Source organism: Squalius cephalus (genome assembly GCF_949319135.1).
Source record: "Squalius cephalus genome assembly, chromosome: 7".
Lineage (NCBI taxonomy): Eukaryota > Metazoa > Chordata > Actinopteri > Cypriniformes > Leuciscidae > Squalius > Squalius cephalus.
In genome coordinates, this window is record NC_137128.1 from 28,996,764 (window position 1) to 29,018,551 (window position 21,788).

Below are 21,788 nucleotides of genomic sequence, written 5' to 3' on the forward strand. Positions count from 1 at the left end.
GCGTTTTTAAAACCGCACCATAGCATCACTCAAATAGTTTTCCATTAAAATACAACGACTTAGGACAAATGTACATTTTGACTTCACCCTATGATTGTGTACTGTGCATTTTTCATTAGGCATGTTTGTTTTTGTGGCTTGAATAAATATGCTTCCGAGAGAAATAACATAGATTGCACTTTCTCTTTCCGTTCATACTGTTTTTTTTTTTTTCAAAATTCAAACTCATTGACACCACTTTAATTTGCTGATCGTTCTTGAAGTGAACTTTTGCCTGTATTGTGATTAGATTCACTGTTTTGGACCACCGCCTTGAACTTGAGAATGCGAGTACAGAATGACATGACTGGTGTGCGATAAGCCTGGCTGTGTCCGAAATCGCCCCCCATACCCGTAAATTTGTAGTGGTGTCCAAAACCATTGTGGACGTTATCGACTGCACTCATTCAATCCCATAATGCACTGCAATAACAAGTGTACAACTAATGTATGCTCTACGGCTAGATAATACCCATAATGCACTGTAAGGGTCGCGCCTAATGTATTCCCGCATCTTGCCAGAAGATGGCACCCACAGCTGAATCATCCATCCATTTTACAAATCGCTGGTCCAATGTGGCTGCAGCGTAATATCATTCAGGTATAAATTCCTTTTTACTTGATTATTAAATAGTTTAAAAAAGGTTTATACATGCTTGTTTCCATGACATCATTCAATAAATCTCTTCATTACTACTGGAGCTGCCAGTTTCAAATGATTATTAAACAGCAAGCACAAACTATGCAAAAGCTCAGCCCTTTCAGCGTACTCAGTGTCCGAATTCACCCACTTATTTCCATTCACTCCTTCAAGTATATTAGTGGAGTAATGTAGGGAATAGTGAATGAGAGTACAGGGGGCGATTTCAAACACAGCTCCTGCCTGTGAGATGTTAGTGTCTGCTGTGCGACCGGTTAATGCTCCACCAGCCCTTGGAGATAATTAAGAGACCACTTTCTCTAACCAGTTCTCATAAATGTCGCATGTCCACGACTTTTGGGCAAAAAGCACCCTAGCGTCTTTATTGCTATGTGCAGGTAAACCCATGGCAATTATAAAAGAAGTCACAGAGAATTTAGTTTTTATTTCCATTTTAGTTTATTTAAAGGGGTCATTGGATGCTCATTTTCCACAAGTTGGTATGATTCTTTAGGGTGTTCATGTACAGTTTGTAATATACTGTGGCTAAAATTCCTCAATGGTTGTGTAAAACAACAGCCTTTTTACCTCCTCAAAAACAGCTTTGTTCCTGTTCCTGTGACCTTTTTCCTCTTTAAATGCTAAACTGCTCACCCACCCCTCTCTTCCATGGAGGGTGTCAAATGGCTGAGGGCAGAAATATGCTAATATGGGACAGTCCGTCAGTGGTCGTGGGCGGAGCATGAGCATTATGACATCATATTGCTCAGAAAATCCAAACGGCCAGATTATTGAGAGTGTTTAGACTTTATGAAGTTCCTAAACGCAAGTTAGGGAGGAGTGAGCCCATCTAATCTTTCAATCAACAGCCTGAGTATATAAGCAGCCGCTTACCTCTCTCTAGCATCAAGCTGTTCCAGTATCCCTCCACCTCCCCAAACTCCACCTTCATCTCCGGTACCTTGCCCTTCAATTATCATATCCTACATTTAGCCACTGGGGGGTATATCAGAGCTCGAGTTCAAGCTGCTTCATCGAGCCCCTCTTCAGTGGACAGCAAGCCAAATAAGTTTAACCTAATATCTGAAAGATTTTATGGGCAAGCAAACTCGTTAATTGAGGATTAAAAAAAGGAGTGAATGGATTTTTTTTCACTGTATGGTGGTTGTGTCCACACACCGCAAAGACACATTTATATGCAAACACCATATAAAAGTGAATTTTGCATCCGATGACCCCTTTAAATGTTATCCGCAATCAGTAATTAACTGTTGTAAAGCTGAAAGCAATAAAATGATGCAGAATCAGATTTATTAATACTGAAAATATATTTGTGTGTGAGTGTGAGTGTGTGTGTGTGTGTGTGTGTGTGTGTGTGTGTGTGTGTGTGTGTGTGTGTGTGTGTGTGTGTGTGTGTGTGTGTGTGTGTGTGTGTACACATACATTTAGGTATTCTTAGGTTTTTGCCAGACAAAAAAAAACACAATAAACACCATGTGAAATGTATCAGTACATCATCAGGTTACATAATTGTAAAACATCAATAGAGAAGAATGGCATGTGTCTTTCATTTGAAGCTGTATGGGTAACCTTGAGTGTGACTATTTCAAGGCATTTCATACAGTTATTTGATTAAACCGTCAAGAAGTATCCTATACTGCTATATTCATTAACAAGTAAATAAAATGTACCTAGTGCTATGTATTGACAGAATTTTTAAAATGATGCACTCGATTTCCATTTGTTTTTAAAGACACCCTTTGTTTGCTGTGTTGGTGCACTGGAGCCTGAGTGTGTCTTGTCAGTTGGTGCTCATTTCACAGTAAATATCACCATGGGATTGCATGGCGTAAAGGGGCTCAAATGCAAGTTCACATGGCAAACCCAAGCTGTTCTGCTTTGCAGCCTTCCCTTCATCCCTGTCTTATCCTCTATCTCCTGAGGGAACACTTGGAGCAGATGGCATACTTTGCTTTAGAGTTGTGGAGTATGCAGGAGATGATCACCAGCATGCTTTTTGCACATGTGTGTGTGCGCACATCTGGACAGTAGGGTTCATGTTGAGGGCTTACACCACATATAAGAACAGTGCATAGAGGTAAGGGGTCAGCACTCGCCTGCTGGTGTGTTGTCAAGCTCAAAAAGAACCTGGACCAGGTCAGAGCTGGGGCAAATCAGAGGATAACCGTTGTGAGCTCACCACCTGAATAACTATAGGGGTCAAATATCTGCAGTGTACACATGATATTCTGGACACGTACTCTTCCAGTGAACAGGGCTCTTATTGCTGGAAATGCCATCAAACGATTAGAAGTTTGATTTAAAGGGATAGTTCACCCCAAAATGAATTTACTCACCCTAATGTCTTTCGAAATCCATTTCACTTCCTTTCATCTGTGGAAAATAAAAGGAGATGTTAGGCTGAATGTTCAAGCAGCTCTTTTCCATATAAGGAAAGTGAAAGGTGGCCATGGCTATCATGCAAGATGTTCTGTGAATAATGAATTCGTATCAACCTAATCCTCACACAGAGATATAATATGGCTTAAAAGGACTTAAAATATAGTGCACAAGTTGTGTGGATGACTTGTAGGTTGCTTTTATTGATGTGCTGCTTAATATGTTGTAGATGTGAAAGTTCAAAAGAAAAGCATTTATTTGAAATAGAAATCTTTGTAACATTTTAAATGTCTTTGTCTTTTGATTAAATTAATACATCCTTGACAAAAGTATTCATTACTTTCTAAAAACAAACAAACAAACAAAAAAACCCTTAATGACCCTAAACCTTTGAATAGCAGTGTAAGTCTAATGTAAAATAATAGGTAACACTTTAGAGTTCTGTTCCATCATTAATGAATAACAACACAGGAACAAATGAGTGCCACAATATTAACATTCTAGTAATTACTACTAACTAACAAGAAACTGATTAATGAATTAGTACGTAAAAGTGCTCAGTTGAATTTGGTAGTTTACTATTATCTAATCTTGAATTTGGTCACTATTAGCTAATCAGTAACTTTTTTTTTTTATATACCTCCTGGAGGAATAATAAGAACTATTAGGCCTATATACAGATTCATAATTACTGTCAAGTCAAGTCACTTTTATTTATATAGCGCTTTTTACAATACAGATTGTTTCAAAGCAGCTTTACAGTGATAACAGGAAATAATGCAACAAAGTTTGTTTCTGCCATAGTGCAGATCTAGAAGAAAATGGCGTCATAGTCTAGCTTAAATAAGTTCAGTGATGGTTCAGTTTTGTTGTAAAAAAGTTATTAATTTAGTTAATGTATATAGCCGCTCTGGAGAAAACAGTGATGTCATTGTCCAGCTCATGCAGTTCAGTTCTCATAATGGTGTCAATGAAGGCAGATCAATAATATTAATAATGTGAATAAAGCAACCCCAAAATACAGGCTGTTTTACATTTAATATTTGTACTTTAACACCTTAATTTGCAGAAAATGGGAATACAATTTTGAACCTCCAACAATGGGATATGGGGTATTTAGGTCAGTGGGAGCTAAATTTATGCTTTCTACCCTCTGGGTCACAGGTGTCATAAGGACGGCTTTGCCGAACATGGACAGAGAAACTAGAGAGATGTACTCCGTCATCATCCAAGCCAAAGACATGGCCGGCTCTGTTGGTGGTCTGTCCGGATCTACCACAGTCAACATCTCACTGACAGACGTCAATGACAATCCACCACGATTCCCTCAAAGTATGAGTCTCTGCTTCACTCAGTCTCTTTCACCATTGAGATAAGATACATACATAAGATTTTAGGCACGGCCCTTCAACAGAGACCATCTAATCCCTAAATCCCTGTGAATGTACTTTGAATTTATCCCAAATGGCTGCATTCGTTTGAGCTTTATTTAGTGAAAAAACAACTTTTATTGAGCTTGCTCAGGTTTATCCCATATAAACCCTACAAATTAGCTGAGCGCAAGCAACACTTTTTAATATTTGCATCAACAGCTTTCAAATGCTTAATAAAATCACATCTGTTCTGTTTGTGTTTATTCTCCACTTCAGAGAACTATCAGCTTTATGTGCCAGAATCTGCTGAGGTAGGGAAAGCAGTTGGCAAAATCAAAGCGAACGATGAAGACCTTGGCGTCAACGCTGAGATGACATACAGAATTACCAATGAAGAAGGAGCTACCATGTTTTCCATCTCTACAGACAATGACAAGAGAGAAGGAATCATCTCCCTCAGAAAGGTCTGATCTAGATGTTCACACAGAACCGATGCTTCATGTAAATTCATGTCTGCTCATTCAGCCATGCCCTGACTTTTCCCATGCTGGCCAAAATGTCATTTCTGCTTCTCCCTTGATCTTATTACTGATGTCCTTTCTAGCCTCTGGACTACGAGAAGAAGAAGGCGTACTCTTTGAACATTGAAGGTGTCAACACCCATCTGGATCCTCGTTTTTCTTACCTGGGCCCTTTCAAAGACACCACCACGCTAAAGCTCATCATCGGGGATGTTGATGAGGCTCCAGTGTTTACTATGGACTACTATATAATGGACGTGTATGAAAACGCTCCGGCTCGGACAGAGGTTGGCATGGTAACTGCTCAAGACCCGGACAGCACTAGAAGCAAAGTCAGGTGAGTTTTCTGAGAGAATAATGCTGGTACATATGGCCGTGAGGTATATTTTAAACGGCTATCAGAGCAAATGTCATTGCCTGCCTCTGGCAGTATGTACAATCAGTAATATTGTCCACCATTCAGTATTAAATTGAGAAAGCCTTTTAAATTCTATTTCAATTACTGAATTCAAATGGAGGTAGTAAATAGGATGCAGAATTGCTATTTGAATTTAAGGATGTACATTCAAAATTAATTTAAAAAAAAGAGAGAGAGAGAAAAGCATGCAATTGCGTTAAAATCTCTGTGCTATGTGAGATTTCGATTCTCCCATAGAAAACTGTAGTAGTGGCAAGCTCTTCCTGTCATATTTCTAATAACTGTTGATTACAACTTATTATATTATAATATAGTATGTATTATCAACTATACTAAACATGTATTAACCTGAACAGTTGATGATTAGTAAATAGTTTTTTATGAATGCATTTAGCTAGCTGTAGAAGAAAGCCCTCATATCTCTGTGGTATATAAACATTCAAGCCTTCAAGCTTCATCTTAAAGTTTTGTAAAAAAAAAAAAAAAAAAACTTTAAAAAGCCTTGATGGCTTGAAGGTGTATTACAGTGACCAGGAGGGGACATGTTTGGCTCACTTAGTTTTCTCGTGGCCACAAAATATTAATTCATGGGAACTTCATATTAACTCATGGGAACGTGATAAGTCCTGGCCACGAGATAATTTTTTCGAGGTAACGTGGCCTCGAGATCATATGTTGAGAGAACGACATATTTTGCTTGTGGCCACAACTTCATATTGTTCAGGGAACGAAATGTATTTCTCGTGGCCACGAGTTAAATGCATAAACAACCTGCGTGACCATAGCAACCGGAAATGATCAGAAATGGATTGACCCTTAATAATATTTATTTTTAATTAAGAAAAAATGCGGAATTAAAAAATTGTTATAAACATATTGCCTATTATATCTCACGCGATGTTGCCTATAGACAGCATTCAAATGAAGTGTGTTATTATCAGTAAATATCAATAATGTCCCCTCCAGGTCACTGTACAAAGAGATCTGAGGGTTTTCTTCTGCAGCTATAGCTAAATGCATAAAAACTATTCACTAATCATCAACTGGTTAAGTGTGACAAAGCATCTTGAAGTCCTGTCTAACCAGAAATTGTGTTAGAGGCTTATAAGAATCTGCTTTTTGATAAGCATTGGTTAACAGAATTCGCTTTTTTTTTTTTTTTTTTTTAACTCAAGGACATTTTTTTTCAGCATTCAAATTACTATATACTCTTCAGAAATTAATTTAAAATACATATCATCATAACTTGAACAATATCTTTGAGTTTAACTTTTCTGTATTGCAATTTTAGGTATTCCATTGATCAAAATGCAGAAGGTGATGCACTTTTCAGCATTGATGTTGACAGTGGACTGATTACAACCACCAGGAGTCTAGACCGAGAGGAGGTAGCCTGGCACAACATCACAGTGATGGCTTCAGAGATTGGTATGTACTGCTCTCGGGCCAGAATCCTGTCTCTATATATTGATTTTTGGTTTTATGTTGGTTTCTGAGGAAAACACAGGGAACCATTTTACCAATGATAACTTCATTTTGAATAAAGCATTCTTCTTGAAGTTTGGAGAGGGAACACCTTGTCTAAGAGGGAATCATAGGCCCTGAAGTCTGAATCATCGATACTGACCAAAACAAATGTCTCCTTGAAGGAGTGTTGCATTGTGGGATTGATGCTGAGGCTGCTGCAAAGCATGCTGGTGTGGTTTTGAAGGTGGACAGGGTCAATCAATTTTCTTCTCTTTTTCCTATTTGTTTCTTCTTCTTTTTTTACAGATGCTTATCTAAGCAATTATATTTCCTCTACACTTTTCTTCACAATGGTGTTCAGCTAATGGGCTGAAACTATCCTCTGTTATTGCTGATAGTGAACTGATAATGTTAGGTCACTAGTTAATCTCAGTTCCATCATACTGAACGACATTCCTCGCACATAACTCCAAAATGGGTCTAACATTTCCCACACCAATTTTAAATTCTCGTCATGCTTCAGTGAATCCCATGAGAGAAGCATGAATTATTTATTTTTCACTGTAAGGTTTTCAACATGGTAAATGTAATAACTATAATGTTATATCATGAAATTTTTTTTTTTTCAACTTCAGGCTTTTCAGGATTTATTTTTCACATTTTTGCCTTTAGTGTGAAGGACAGTAGAGGCTTGACAGGAAGCAATTACATGTTGAAAACTTTAATGATTCTTCTCAAAATGTATTGTGTGAAAATTATTATGGTGTTATGGTGTCATTTCCATCCCAACACTTTGGTAACACTTTACTTTCACTAATAGTTCACTATAGTTAACATCAACAAACTATGAAAAATACTTAGGGCCCTATATATCTTACACCCGGCGCAATGCAGTGCCAAGCGCGACGCAAGTGTTTTTTGCTAGTTTCAGTCCGACGCAGTTATCATTTTCACGTCCTGCGCCACGTTGTTAAAAAGCAAATGCAGTTGCACCCATTTGCGCGCCCATGGGCGTGCTGGTCTGAAAACGAGGTGTGTTCTGGCGCATTGTTGGCGCGTTGCTATTTTGAGGCAACAGAAATAGACTCCACCATTGACCAACTGAAACCTGGTCTAAAGTCAATAGTGCAATTTTTTTTTTTTTTTATGAGCGTGTTAGTAATGTGCGCCTATAGGCGGGTCTACAACGTGCCTTTATTAAACACACAGGAATGCACAGCAGCACACAAACATGCCAAATATTTAAAATCAAAGGATTACAATGTAAAAGATTATTATTGTGTACATAAAGATATGGTGGAATCCGGCCTGTTCTGTAGATGGTCTGCTTGCGCACTTTTACCTCGCACACGAGCAGCTCCGTTTGCGCTCTGGAGACGCATTCGGTCTTTCCACTATCAAATTCCGTTATGTAAATAGCGAATCTGCCATGGTGCAAGCAACTGGCATTTAAAGGGAATGGGAGATGAGACTCTGATTGGTTTAACGCACGTAAATCCCAAAACACACCCATTACTCATTATGAGAATTGGGACAACCCTTTTAGACCATGCGCCTGGCGCGCCAACCATTTTTCCCGTCGTTAAACTAGCAAAAGTGGATTCGGACACGCCATAAGACAAGTGAACTTGTGTCGTGCGCTTTAGACCATGTGCTTAGATCGTTAAAATAGGACCCTTAAAGTGTAAAGCTTAATTTGGACATTTACTAATACATTATTAAAACAAAAGCTAATAATCTTTTAATATTATTAAATGAAGCTGAGCCAACATTAACCAACAATGAAGTATTTGTATTAACATTAGTTATTAACTTAGGGGCCGCTAACACGACACCGTTTTAACAGAAAACTCTTAAGTTCTTTCTGCGCAAACTTCAAAAACGCGAACCAGTGAGAACGCCGATGTATGTATATACTGTTGGACATTGCTTTTGGACATATAAACTAGTAGGTTCTCACAGTTAAAGAACACCCCATAAAGGGTTATATCTCTATATTGAAAATAAAATGTGGTATTCATCAGAAAATATTGCTGAGTCAATTAAACTTCACGCCAGTGTGTCCTGATATGGCATGACTTCAATCATGTGAAATCCCTCATACATCAATCATTCATCGTTGTTTTGCTGGTTATTTTTTAACTGTCCAGACAGAAAATATCCATGATTGAATATTTGTCATATTTTTTTTCCAGACAATCCAAATCTGGTGAGCTATGTACCAGTCACAATCCAGGTCTTGGATGTTAATGACAATGCCCCCTATATTGCCACAGACAGCACTCTGGTTGTGTGTGAAGGCTCCAAGGCAGGCCAGGTTAGTTATCGCCTCTCACTCCTTTTCTCAGTGTGTCCCTATCACTCTTTTCCGACCTGTCAGCTCCCATCTGAACCCTTGAAACCCTTGTTTTTCCTATCTGCACTTTTCTCCTGTCCTTTTCTCCTGTCCTTTTCTCCTGCCCTATTATTTTCTCAAACCATCTTTTTTCATACTTTAATTCTGCCATTCAGTTCTCACATATGTATGAACCCACACACTCCCATGTACACAAATACTATGGATACATATATAATGCATAAATGAGAAACACATACGCTTCCTTTATGATATGTCTGACACCATCAAGGATGGATTTATCTGTGGCTCGACAGACTTTGGAGGCTTTTAAACCTATACATAATTCAGCGTGTACCAATGTATTCACCGGCAGATAGGAGTCAGCATCAAGCGCACTAAGAATGGCTCACAGGAAATGTTAATCATTGCACGTTGAAATCTAGGCCCATGTGCAGCGGCATAGCCGTTATAGCTTTACCCTTGAATGAGATTACGATTTAAGCGGTTGAACACACACAATTCACACACAGTGGGCGACAATACTTCTTTTTTTTGGGGGGGTGATTAAATATCAAAGGTCCACTCCAGACATTTGTGTCTGCTAAACCATAAAGGGTATTTGAAGGGTAAATGATGAAAATTCGGTCATCATTTACTCACCATCACGTTCCAAAGCCATAAACATATATTTTTCATGAAACCTGAGAGGTTTATGTCCCTCCATTGATTGTCCAGGTAACCAAAACTTTGAAGATCCAAAAAGGTCATAAAAGCGTCATAAAATGAATCCATATGCATGGGTAATCGAAGTCTAAATGTATGGTCAATTATTCTGCCTGAAAGAAAGTGTGTGATTAATATAGATAGTTGTGTTTTTATTTTGGAGTCTTGCTTAATTAACCATGGAGCTTTTTTTATACATATTCGGTTTCATTCAAGCCCAGTAACCCGTTTACTGTCTTTTATAAGGCAGAGGTCCATTCATAAGCATAGAAATTGGCTCTCATTTATTATGACTTTTGGTCTGCTTTGCTCAAATCGGTCCATCTAACATCTAAATAAAATCCTCCTCCCAATTACTGAAATTCGTGATTGTAACTTTGTAAGATAATCAGGGATTTCTGTCATGCTGTGGCCCTTGATTAAGTGTTTCCACAGAGATAAGGCAGAACCACATTGCTTGTACTGGCATCAACTCACAGGAAGCTCTTTCCTTTTGATTTGCACTGCACTGATCCACAACAGTACGCTGCATGAAACCATGCATTGTAATTTGCGAAGAAAGCTGTAATGCAGTGACACTGGTGGTTTTCATACTCTTGCTTGGTCCGAACCCAAGTTTTATTCTACTCCCTTCTGCATGTAACAGCATCATTTATTTCACATTTTACTTTTAGATGTGATGTGTACTATATTTGCACCATTGAAATTGCAAAAATTACATGTGATAGTCTTGAAAGAATCAGTAAGAATGTGATTAAAACAAAGAAATCCATATGTTTTGCATTATATGCCATGACTTTACAGCTAAAGTGCATTGAATTTACAGATTTAAGTTTGTGGTCAGTAGAATTTTTGGTCACCCTTTAGATTATGGTCCAATTCTCACTATTATCTCAGAATCAGAATCAGAATCTAACTATTAACTACGACTTTGCCTCAATAAACTCCTAATTGCTGCTTATTAATAGTTAGTAAGGTAGTTGTTAAGTTTAGGGATTATTTGATACAGTGCAAGAGTAATATTATGAAATATTATTACAATTTAAATTAATTTTACTATTTTAATATTTAAAAATGTAACATATTTATGCTGTTACTATTTTTTACAAGATGCAGCCAGTAAAAATGTTGACAGGGCAGGTAAAAATCTTATTGTTTAGTCCTGAATCATCCCTTTGGATTAAACACCAAAACGGCAACAAATGCGAGCTGTTCCCAGATTCAGTTTATTGAGAAACAGGTAGCTTAAAATTTGCATTATATTTGAATAAGAGTGAACAGTAGCTTGCACAGGTGTGTAATTATATTTAAATAATATCTGTTCAATTCTGATATTAGAACCGGTTGATTTCATACCAATTACAAACATAAACCGAACTACCGAAACATCAAACAAACGGTCCAAACTCTTACATAAAACCGACTCGAATCCACACAAGATGCTCTGATGTAAAAGTGCCCTAGAGAGAGAAACCCCTGGTCTAACATGGGTCATGCAGCACAGACAGGTGAAAGGCTTCAATAATTGGTCCAGACACTGCATACGGAAATTCCCTCTTGCAGCTGATGTGCTGGCAGGAGCCAATTAGGTTAACAAGCTGACAAAACATCATGAGGCTGAGCAATGCTTCAAACCAGCTATCTGTTCAATGACTGTAATCTAAACACCCAACTGGCCAAGGGGCTTCGGGTCAGCAGTCTGAAGTTAATGTCTTTCAAAATTGGAGAGGAAGAAGCCCAGGTGGTCCAATTACATTTCTGGGTTATAAAGAGCGACACAACCCGCCTCTCAGAGAAGCAAAAGCATCTCTTTTAGATATTTTTAGTGCCACTTATCATTCAACATTAATTTTGGAGGAAGAAAGAACTAAGCTTGAGCTTGTTTTCTCTTGTTCTTTTCGGTTTCTTTCTCTTTGTAGGTCATTCAGACCATCAGGGCCACAGACAAGGACAACTTCGCCAATGGACGGTTCACCTTTGCTCTACCAGAAGACCTTCCAGAGAATCCAAACTTCACTCTGAAGGACAATGAAGGTAAAATACAAACAATAACAAAACCGCTCCCATAGGATTTGTTTTGGCTTGGTATAACATCTAATTAGAAATAGTTTGATGAGGCAAGCCTGTAATTTAGGAGTTGGTTACAAAAGCAAATTCCATATTCAGTACTTAAGTTGTGCACAGGCTCTCATGAAAGTCAAATAAGATCTGACTGATCTAAAGAGCCTCTCCGATGGCATCTCTGTAATGGAATCTTTCTAATGTTTTCCAACTGATTTCCTGATGTTTGCTCAGGGCAAACCCTCAGTGCCTCTCCACAAACATATTTAGTACCACATGTTGTCACACAGATCGCCTTCATTTTCTGCCTTCCCCTCATCTTCTTGCTCTTTTTTTAATATCGTTGCAAGGCCAACGTTGCCGTTTCCCTGGAAACCAGGTCTGTGTTTATGTTAGCTCAAGGCTCCCTGGTGGAGACGGCCGGGCTGTAATGATTTCCTTCTAATGCCAGACTGCTGCTTCAATGAATCGGGGCTGCAGGTGGACCGGTCGGGGTTTAACAGGGCAATCAGGGAGATAAGAGGCAGATGCTAAAAGCCCAGAGTTCAGAGGATCCAGTGCTTCAGAGCTTTATTTGAATTTGTATCCTAGCCAAGCCCCCTACCCTCCCCCCAGGCCACTCCATCCTTAAATAATATCCCAGCGGATTTACCATTACGGACAATTTTACACATTGGGGGTTGGCGCACTCCTCGGAACACACTTGAGGAGCGCTCTGTTGAGCTTCCTGTGATTGGGTGGGTGTGTAAGGCTGTCATCTTTGATCACGTAGATGTTTCTCTCCTGGCACTTCAGTCATTATGTCAGCGTCCACATGACCATAGTGCTTGCCAGGGTGAGGCGGAAAAAAAATATGATGGAAATTCCCTCCGGAGGTGCACTTATTTTCCCCCTGGGAAATGGCAGCAAGTTCAACTGAAGATAAAAATCATCTTGCCTGTTATGTTTTTCGACATAGTTCATATTCTGAATCTAGGAAGCATTTGTAATGAAGCTCTCCACTGCTTCAGTAGAATGGGTGAGGGAATCCGCACAGATAGCCTACATCAAGTTTGACAGCATGCCACGGCTTTGGCAAGAGTGTTTGTGTTTGTGTCATCTGGGATGGGACACATTACATCGAAAGGATCCCTCCTGGGCCAATTTACTGCAGTTCTCTCTCAGGCCATTTATCTCCGCCATTTAAACACTCACATTAAGTTATAACAGAGCGATCAGGACTCATGCCAGAACTGCAGTATTGGCAGTATATGTTGTTGTTGATGTTGTTGTTGTTGTTGCTATTTCTTATTTATTTATTTATTTTTGAATATTTTTTGCACTACACATCTCACAGTGATGATTAATTATCCGCAGTACATGCATGAATCGCTCTCATGTATTTTCACAGGGAAAGTGTTTACGATTCACTGCTACATAAATCAAAGCATAACTGTGAATTTCCCATCCATGTATAATTACAGACCACGTTTTCTATGTTGTTTGTAAAGATGCGCTAATGATCGTTCCACCCTCTGTCATTTCATGTTCATTTTTTAATAGTGTTTGGACAGATTAAATGGAGTCTACCTGCAGGCCATTTCATAAAACACAAAATCAAACACAAACGCGATAAACCTAGGGGTCACTACATGAAAGGCTGATTTATGCATAAATATTTCAGAGATGCTAATTTTGGTAGTGTTAACGATAACCTTGAGTTTGAAAATCTTACTTCCTGTAGTATCTAATGCATGCACAATAGTTGCTGGTTCTGCATGCATGATATTTCAGTACTAAATCAGTTATAAACAGATATTAGCAGATTTTTTTTTATTATTATTATTATTGTGCAATCACATTTCTCTGTTCTTACATTTAGATCACCTTCAAGCTCTAACACTCAATTAAAATTAATCTTTAAAAGCACTAATAATTTAATAATACATAAATATCTTTATCTAAATAAGGCTTTATCTAAGCCCCCGGTGTCATAGACAAGGCTTAAACCTAGTACTAGACTAAAATGCATGTTTTAGCTGTTTAAACTGAAAGCAACTATCACTGACATATCTTAAAATATGTCAGTGATATTGTTTTGTCTCAAGATGCACACCAGTTTTTTTCTAAGGCATGTTTATACAAGATATTTAAAGGGATAGTTCACCCAAAAAAAATAATAATTCTGTCATTATTTACTTGTTCCCATGTCGTTCCAAACCCGTAAGACTTTTGTATAACTTCGGAACTCAAATGAAGATCTTTTTGATGAAATCCGAGAGCTTTCTGTATTCTCCATTGACAGCTTCGCAACTACCACTTTGACGCTTCAAAAAGTTCATAAAGATATTGAAAAACTAATCCATATGAATTGAGCGGTTTAGTCCAAATTTTCTAAAGAGACTCAATTGCTTTATATGATGAACAGATTGAATTTAGGCTTTTATTCAAATATAAACATTGATCAGCGAACATAAACAGAAGCTCAACCGAACCTGCTTGATGGCGAGAATAAACCTCATTGGTTCTTGCTGAATCTCAAATGCGTTGCGTAACACACGAGAATGAACCTGATTAGTTCTTGCTGAATCTCAACCATGCTGCATAACACACGAGAATGAGCCTCATTGGATTTTCATGTTTGGGTGAACTATCTCTTTAAATGTCCCAATTAAACTAAGGCCTTATCCTTACTTAATCTAAGCCTTGTCTGTGAAACCAGGCCATAGAATACCAATTTTGGTAATTTATTGGTTCCCAGTTACAGCCTAATAATAATTCTTGAGGTTTGATCATTTAAATAAAAAATAAAAAATAAATAATTAAATAATTGTATTGTTTGTCGTTTAAATACCAGGCGTGGATCAAAATCTAGTACATTGTTTGGATATTTTTATTCAGTATTGGATATTGGATTGTATTAGAATTCAAAAGATTGTGGCTAAATACTTATGTACAGTGAATACTCCTATAGGCCTACACCTGATAAGCTGAAACAGGCAATTTCTCTAAACATTGTGCATTTGTATAGCATGATTGACATTAAAATGTCCCTACCAATGTTAAACCCAAACCTACGCTCTTGCTCTCCCGGTAGCTAATATTCAGAGGGAGACAGGGATCTTCTTGCATCCCAATCCCCCTCAAACCCTCCCAGGCTGCAGAGTCAGAAGACACTAGCTCAAACCACAATTACAAAGTGAAGAAGCTGCATGACCATGCATACACTGAGGTGCTTAGGATCTGCCTGTCAGTGGGTGCATGCGTATGTAAGAAAGAAAGCTAGCGACAGCTAGAGAGAAGGTGAAAAACCTTGCACAAGCCTCTCAAAAAATTAGAAAAGTTGGAGCACCGTAGGGAGTACAGTCTGTCAGCACACCAGCGCTTCAATACTCCTGTTGGGGAGGTACAGCAGAAAAGCAAACAGTTGTTTTCTTGTTTTTTTGTTTTTTTAAATCTAAACATGGACCAATGTGAATCAGAAAACTACATATGATTATTTACTGCATTATTTTCATGAATTTAGAAACACATACAGTACATGTAGTTCTGACTCTAAATTCTGACTGGATGATCTGACTGCTTCTGTTCAAAAGTTTGGGGTCGTTAATATTTTAAAATATTTTTGAAAGGAGTCTCTTATGATCCCCATTGCTGCATATATTTGATCAAAATAGAGTAAAACTGCAATATTTTCAAATTTTATTACAATTTTAAATTACTTTTTTTATTTTAATATATTTTAAAATAATTTGTTCCTGTGATGGCGAAGCTGAACTTTCAGTAGTGCCACATGATCCGTCAGAATTCATTTTAATATGCTGATTTGGAGCTAAAGACACATTTCAATATTCTTATGTTGAAAACAGTTGTGCTGCTTAATATTTTTGTGGAAATCATGATATATTTTTTCAGGATTTTTTGATTAATAGAAAGTTCAGAAGAACCTTTTACTGTCACTTTTGATGATTTGGACTTTTGGTGTCCGGTTTCCAGTGTAATCCACTTCCAGTAAATTTTAGCTGTACAAAACAGCTCGTTATGCTGTTTGACATGCAAACTGGTATTTCTTACATATTATTTGAATGTATTGTCATAATTATAAACTCACTGATTTGTAGCACAAAAAGTTTTACAGTTTACTGCACTTTGATATTTATATCGGCTAATGACTCTGAAGTCTCGCACATTCACGGAAAATAGCTTACTTCCTCATGCCAAAATCAGGTGGATAGGCCAACTAGAAAATGATGGGGTCCCATGATCATTTGGCAATAATTGATTAGTCTAAATATATTGGCCTCGAACCAATAACATTAAACAATCACATTATTAATAAATGTAACTGTTTATTAAACATTGTTGTCTAGCATAGTGCTGTGGCTGCTGATTTATATCTGTTGTCATTTCAACAGTGAGGAATCCGAAATCACATTAGACAGCTTGAAAATGAAGTAACAGAATACAATATTTGAAAAGCTGTTCTCCATTCTCGGAGGCAACTGCCGAAGATGGGGAGTGAATTGTTTTGTTGGCTTCTGTTGCACGGCGTCGTCATGCATGCAGCCAGCGAGAATAAACCTCTGCTCTCTCTGACAGATAGCAGTGTGAGCGTGTTGGCGCGCAGGCAGGGCTTCAGCCAGGCAGAACAGGAGCTGTACCAGCTGCCCGTGGTTGTGTGGGATGGAGGAGAGCCCCTCCTCAGCAGCACCAGCACGCTTACGCTCAGGGTGTGTCCGTGCCAACGCGGCGCCAGAACGCCAGTTTGCAGGGCTCAAGCCTTCCTATCTTCGGCTGGTCTCAGCACTGGAGCCCTCATTGCCATCCTGCTATGTGTGATCATCCTCTTGGGTAAGACTGAAAACTCAAGGGCCAAGATATTTTTATTTTTATTTTAAATTTTATTTATAAATTAAATTAAATTACCAGCATGACATTCTTTCTTTCTTTCTTTCTTTCTTTCTTTCTTTCTTTCTTTCTTTCTTTCTTTCTTTCTTTCTTTCTTTCTTTCTTTATGGATGGATGGATGGATGGATGGATGGATGGATGGATGGATGGATGGACGGATGGATTGATTTATACTGCAGGATAACCAAGCAAATATGTGACCCTGGACCACAAAACCAGTCACATGGGTCAATTTTTTTTAAATTGAGATTTATACATCATCTGAAAGCTGAATAAGCTTTCCATTGATGTATTGTTTGTTAGGATAGGACAATATTTGCCCAAGATACAACTATTTGAAAATCTGGAATCTGAGGGTGCAAAAAATCGAAACATTGAGAAAATTGCCTTTAAAGTTGTCCATTTATGTTCGTGATTTTGTTGCATTCACTCACAAAAATAAATGTTTTATATGTTTACGGTAAGAAATTTACAAAATGTCTTCATGGAACATGATCTTTACTTAATATCCTAATGATTTTTGGCATAAAAGAAAAATCTATAATTTTTTTGGCTTTTGCCACAAATATACCCGTGCGACTTGTGACTGGTTTTGTGATCCAGGGTCACATATGAACTTTACATTGTTGCAGATCATTTGTTATAAAGATCCAAGGAATCGTGGGAGGATGTACAGTATATCCAAGTTGTTCTCCTCTGCTTATTTCTTTTATCTGACACCCTAAGAAACACTGCTTGAAATTCGCTGGTTGTAGATGAGAAATTTCACCATGCAGTACGTGTGAAATCCCCCTCTCTCACTCAGGTCCACTGACAACGACACCAAATATAGACACTACTCAGGAATGCTGCACAACTGTGTAGGCTGAAACCAGGAACAACAATCGTAACATGCACATACCTGAACAGACATTCAAATATTGGTCAAAACAGTCTTTTTGTATTCCTGAATTTAGATGCTCATTACCATTTATGGCAAAACACAATACAGATGATTTTGTCTGAGCAGTGCATAATACTCTAAAACAATAGCTCCATTCCAAAGTCTAGTGAGCTGCCTACCTACCTTTCTGAAGGTAACATATTATGCAAGCTGGTTAGAAAAAAACAGCTTAGACTGGTTGGGTGTTTTCAACAGGGTTGAGTTATCGCATGTATCCTTCATGGAACTCAGTGAAAACATTCATCCAGTTGAGAGAAATGTCTGTAATATAGTTATGTTTCATCTAATGAACATAGACTAGTTTACCTAATATGTGTATGCTATGTAATTCAGTGCAAGATGATTTTAGTTAAATTAGCTCAAACATTAATTTTAGTCTTGGACTAGGCTTAAGCCTTGTCTGTGAAACCGGGGGTAAATATATTAAAATATTTTGTTGTTAGCAACATGCTACAGCAGAGCCCTTCACATGAGGTTTTTTTTGTTTGTTTTTTGTGGCACATTGATTTAATCACTTCTAATCATTCCAAATCAATCACTTATGAGCAGTGTTATTTAGTATTGATTCTATGGTTATATTAAAGTCCCCCTGTAGTCAATAATTGTATCCCTTATAACTCAACTTTGATCACCAAAATGACATACTGTATGTAAGTTTTTCCCTTTGAAAAAAAAATATTCATGCCCTAAAATAGCTTGAATGCAACTCTACACCTTGCTTCATTTTGTATAAGCACATCTATAAATATGCTAATTAGCCCTGCCTCCACTCACGCCAGCTCACAGATTCACTCGGCCAACTTACTGAGGTAAACAGTGCACAATAGTGTCGCTCTTTACAACGTCGGACACATAATGGTAATTAATATGATTTGCCTTTTGCTGACTATGTTATCAAACAGCTAATAATGTGTTGCTATTGCTACACAAAATATGTTCCTGTTCGCCATCTCAGTCTGCCTTCTAACAATCATCATAAATGCTTTGAACAACTCAGAACGTCAGTGGAGAAAGGCATATAGTTTATCACAGTAAACTCTCACAGTAAACTGTGCACACTGAGGCTCTCAGTATACACAGTATATTGCTAAATGTACCCGATTTTTCTTAACAAAAGAATATACTGGGATAACATGGCATCTCTCGAGACTCCCTTGCTAATTTGGTGTAAATGATATGCGAAAGCCCGTCGGCACGTTGATGTGATTGGTTACAAGGTAGTTTGAGACGTCAGGAACACCAGCAATTTCAAACCGCATTTATAAGACTCTTTTTTTTTTCACAGTTGTGTTGCTGGTGTTGGTGCACTATTAAAAACACCACATAGACATAAAAACAATATTAAAAACTTGATTTTCACCACAGGGGGACTTTAACAATAATTATATTAATGTTGCAGCTAACTAGGTTTTAGAACAGGGCTAATCTGTTCAAAAGAAGAGGCTTATGGCAAATTTATTTATGACAAAACATCATTGATTTCACATCAGTACATAAATGATAAGGTGATTATTTACCCAGACAAAGCTTTTCCCTGTATGAAAATGTCAGCGGGCAGATGACTGCACTCCCATTTGATATGTCACTAACTCACAATAGTTGTAAAGCTAATTCACATCACCATCTACATGGACGAGCAAACTGTGCTTGTGTCTCCTCTCTTGTAGCCATCGTGGTTCTGTTTGTCACTCTGCGTAGCAAGAAAAGCAAAAAGGAGCCCCTGATCATCTCGTCGGAGGATATCAGAGAGAACGTAGTCACGTACGACGACGAGGGGGGAGGCGAGGAAGACACAGAGGCCTTTGACATAGCGGCGCTGAGGAACCCCGAGGCAGCCGAGGAGATGAGAATAAGGAAGGACCTGCAGTTGGAGTGGAGGGCAATGGGTACGGAGGCTCTCAGTCCATCGTTGACCTTACCGGATGAGGACATCCATGAGGTGATTAAGCTCAAGGTGGTCAAGGCAGACCGGGACACGAGCGGCCCGCCGTACGATTCTCTTCAGACGTACGCTTACGAGGGCCGCGGCTCCCCGTCTGGTTCCATCAGCTCTCTGGACCTGCCGGAGCTTCAGTCGGAGCTGGACCTCAGTAAAGTAGACAGCTGGGGCCCTGAGGTACAAATACTTAGCAGAGTCTATCAAGAGAAAGGCCAGCAGCACTCCCCCTAATGGCTGCGCATGTTTCGTAAACCAGAAGTTGTGTGTCGTTTCCCTGATGTCGGGTCAAAGGGGACTGCAGTGAAGACTGAAGTTTTTTGTCATCCAGTTTTGCTGTTGGATTATTTGACTGTTGTTTTTCACTGGCCTCTACAAGTGGAAGTAAGTTGATTTTTGAAGAAAAAGTTTAAAATTGAGAAAAAAAAATGAGAACTCATAAAGGAAGCTATTTTCCCTGGTGTATATTTTCTATTGCTTAATAAAATTCATGATTCCAGATAAGTAAAACATGCCTCTATTGTATATTCCTCCTTTTCTAGCTACAAAAGCGTCTAATTCAATATCCCGGCTGATTTGTGATGACATCTTTCATACTACGCTGATCATTTTCCCTCTCAAAATAGAAATTTGATTTCTGTTTTCACAGCCTAGTGTTTAAGTTTTCATTTTTCACCCAATATGATGTGCCTTTCTATACTAGATCGACACTGAACATAGTGTGCAACATTTAGTATAAATCACCTCTGTGAAAAGCAAAAAAATAACGTATTATAATTCTCATGAGCAGAGAGAGTTTTAATTGGATAACAACGGCATTCTGTGAAAGATAATTGGATTCAAATGCTTGAGTGGGCACCTTTTATTACTTTCCTAGGACTTATAAATCAACTGTGAAAAGTCTGTGTTGCAATCCAGTCCTGATCAATTCCCACGAGCCTCACAACATGCAGATAAATAGCCTACAGACTGTTTTAATAGCCAGCGTGATGATGATGATGATGACAACACAACGGCCGCTTTTACTGATCTAAATGCGCTCGGCTGTCACTAGTAGTGTTTGATTGTTTAGGATGACGACTTTTTGAATACTGAGGGAGTTGCAAAAATGGGATCATTTCCTCTGACAGCAGCATTAGCTAATTAGTAAGCCAATTCCGGAAACATACCTGCTGACAGCAAAATCAATGATTTTAAGTTGGTTATGATAAGATGAGAGCCTTGTTTTTGACAGGCTAACATGTACTGGATTGCTAATTGTACAAACAGTCTTGATTCCTCAAGACTACATTTTTATACACTGTTGACCTAATGGGTTTAATGTACACAAATGATTTTGGGTAACTAATCCCCCCAAATTAATTAAGTCTATCAAGGCTCATATAATCAAGTTTACCTAATGTGGTATTTTAATAGTCTCTATTAGTGAAATTAACCATTTAAGTGTACAGGATACAACTAAACTAAACTATTTTATATATATATATTTTTTTTTATTCTTGTTTATTCATGTGATGAATGAGAATATAAAATATAATATAAATATTGTTAGTGTATAAGTGTACATTATATGTACACACACACATATACATATGTGTAAACTAACAATATTTTTATTATGTTATTGAAATCTCATATATATTATATATATATTCTTATTCTTATTCTAATTCTTATTCGTATTCTAATGTATAGGGAGACAAGGCTTGAATTCAACAGGACCCAAGTTCACCAGAGGAAAACTAATCATCCTAAAGGCGAATTGTCACAAAACATGACTATCAACTGTAACGAACAACATTAACATAATTAAACAACTACTTCATGCCCGCATAATCTCATATGCTTTGACCAAGTATGCATAATTAAATTATTCAGGCACAAGGGCTTATGGGTATTCCCATAGGCTTGGTTTTATACTTGATTGTTTTGAGTTATTAAGCTTTAAATTCTTAAGAAGTTGAAAAGAAATGTAAATATGTAAGGCATAATTTCAAAATATGCCATGTCAAGTTACATTTAATAAGGACAACAACTCATTA

The 21,788-nt window shown here is 37.9% G+C and overlaps 1 protein-coding gene across 3 annotated transcripts in view; it reads left to right on the plus strand.

The window, feature by feature from the left end:
* LOC307161999 (cadherin-18-like) overlaps positions 1–20,252 on the plus strand; it is a 57,324-nt gene extending 37,072 nt beyond the window's left edge. For all 3 annotated transcript variants that reach the window (XM_079877033.1, XM_079877035.1, XM_079877034.1), the window contains 8 exons: positions 4,244–4,411; positions 4,729–4,916; positions 5,057–5,310; positions 6,683–6,819; positions 9,054–9,175; positions 11,839–11,953; positions 16,559–16,810; positions 19,478–20,252. In XM_079877033.1, coding sequence (XP_079733159.1) covers positions 4,244–4,411; positions 4,729–4,916; positions 5,057–5,310; positions 6,683–6,819; positions 9,054–9,175; positions 11,839–11,953; positions 16,559–16,810; positions 19,478–19,980 — 1,739 coding nt within the window. In that variant the 3' untranslated portion in view covers positions 19,981–20,252. The remainder of the gene's footprint in view (positions 1–4,243; positions 4,412–4,728; positions 4,917–5,056; positions 5,311–6,682; positions 6,820–9,053; positions 9,176–11,838; positions 11,954–16,558; positions 16,811–19,477) is intronic.
* Positions 20,253–21,788: the final 1,536 nt, after the last annotated feature.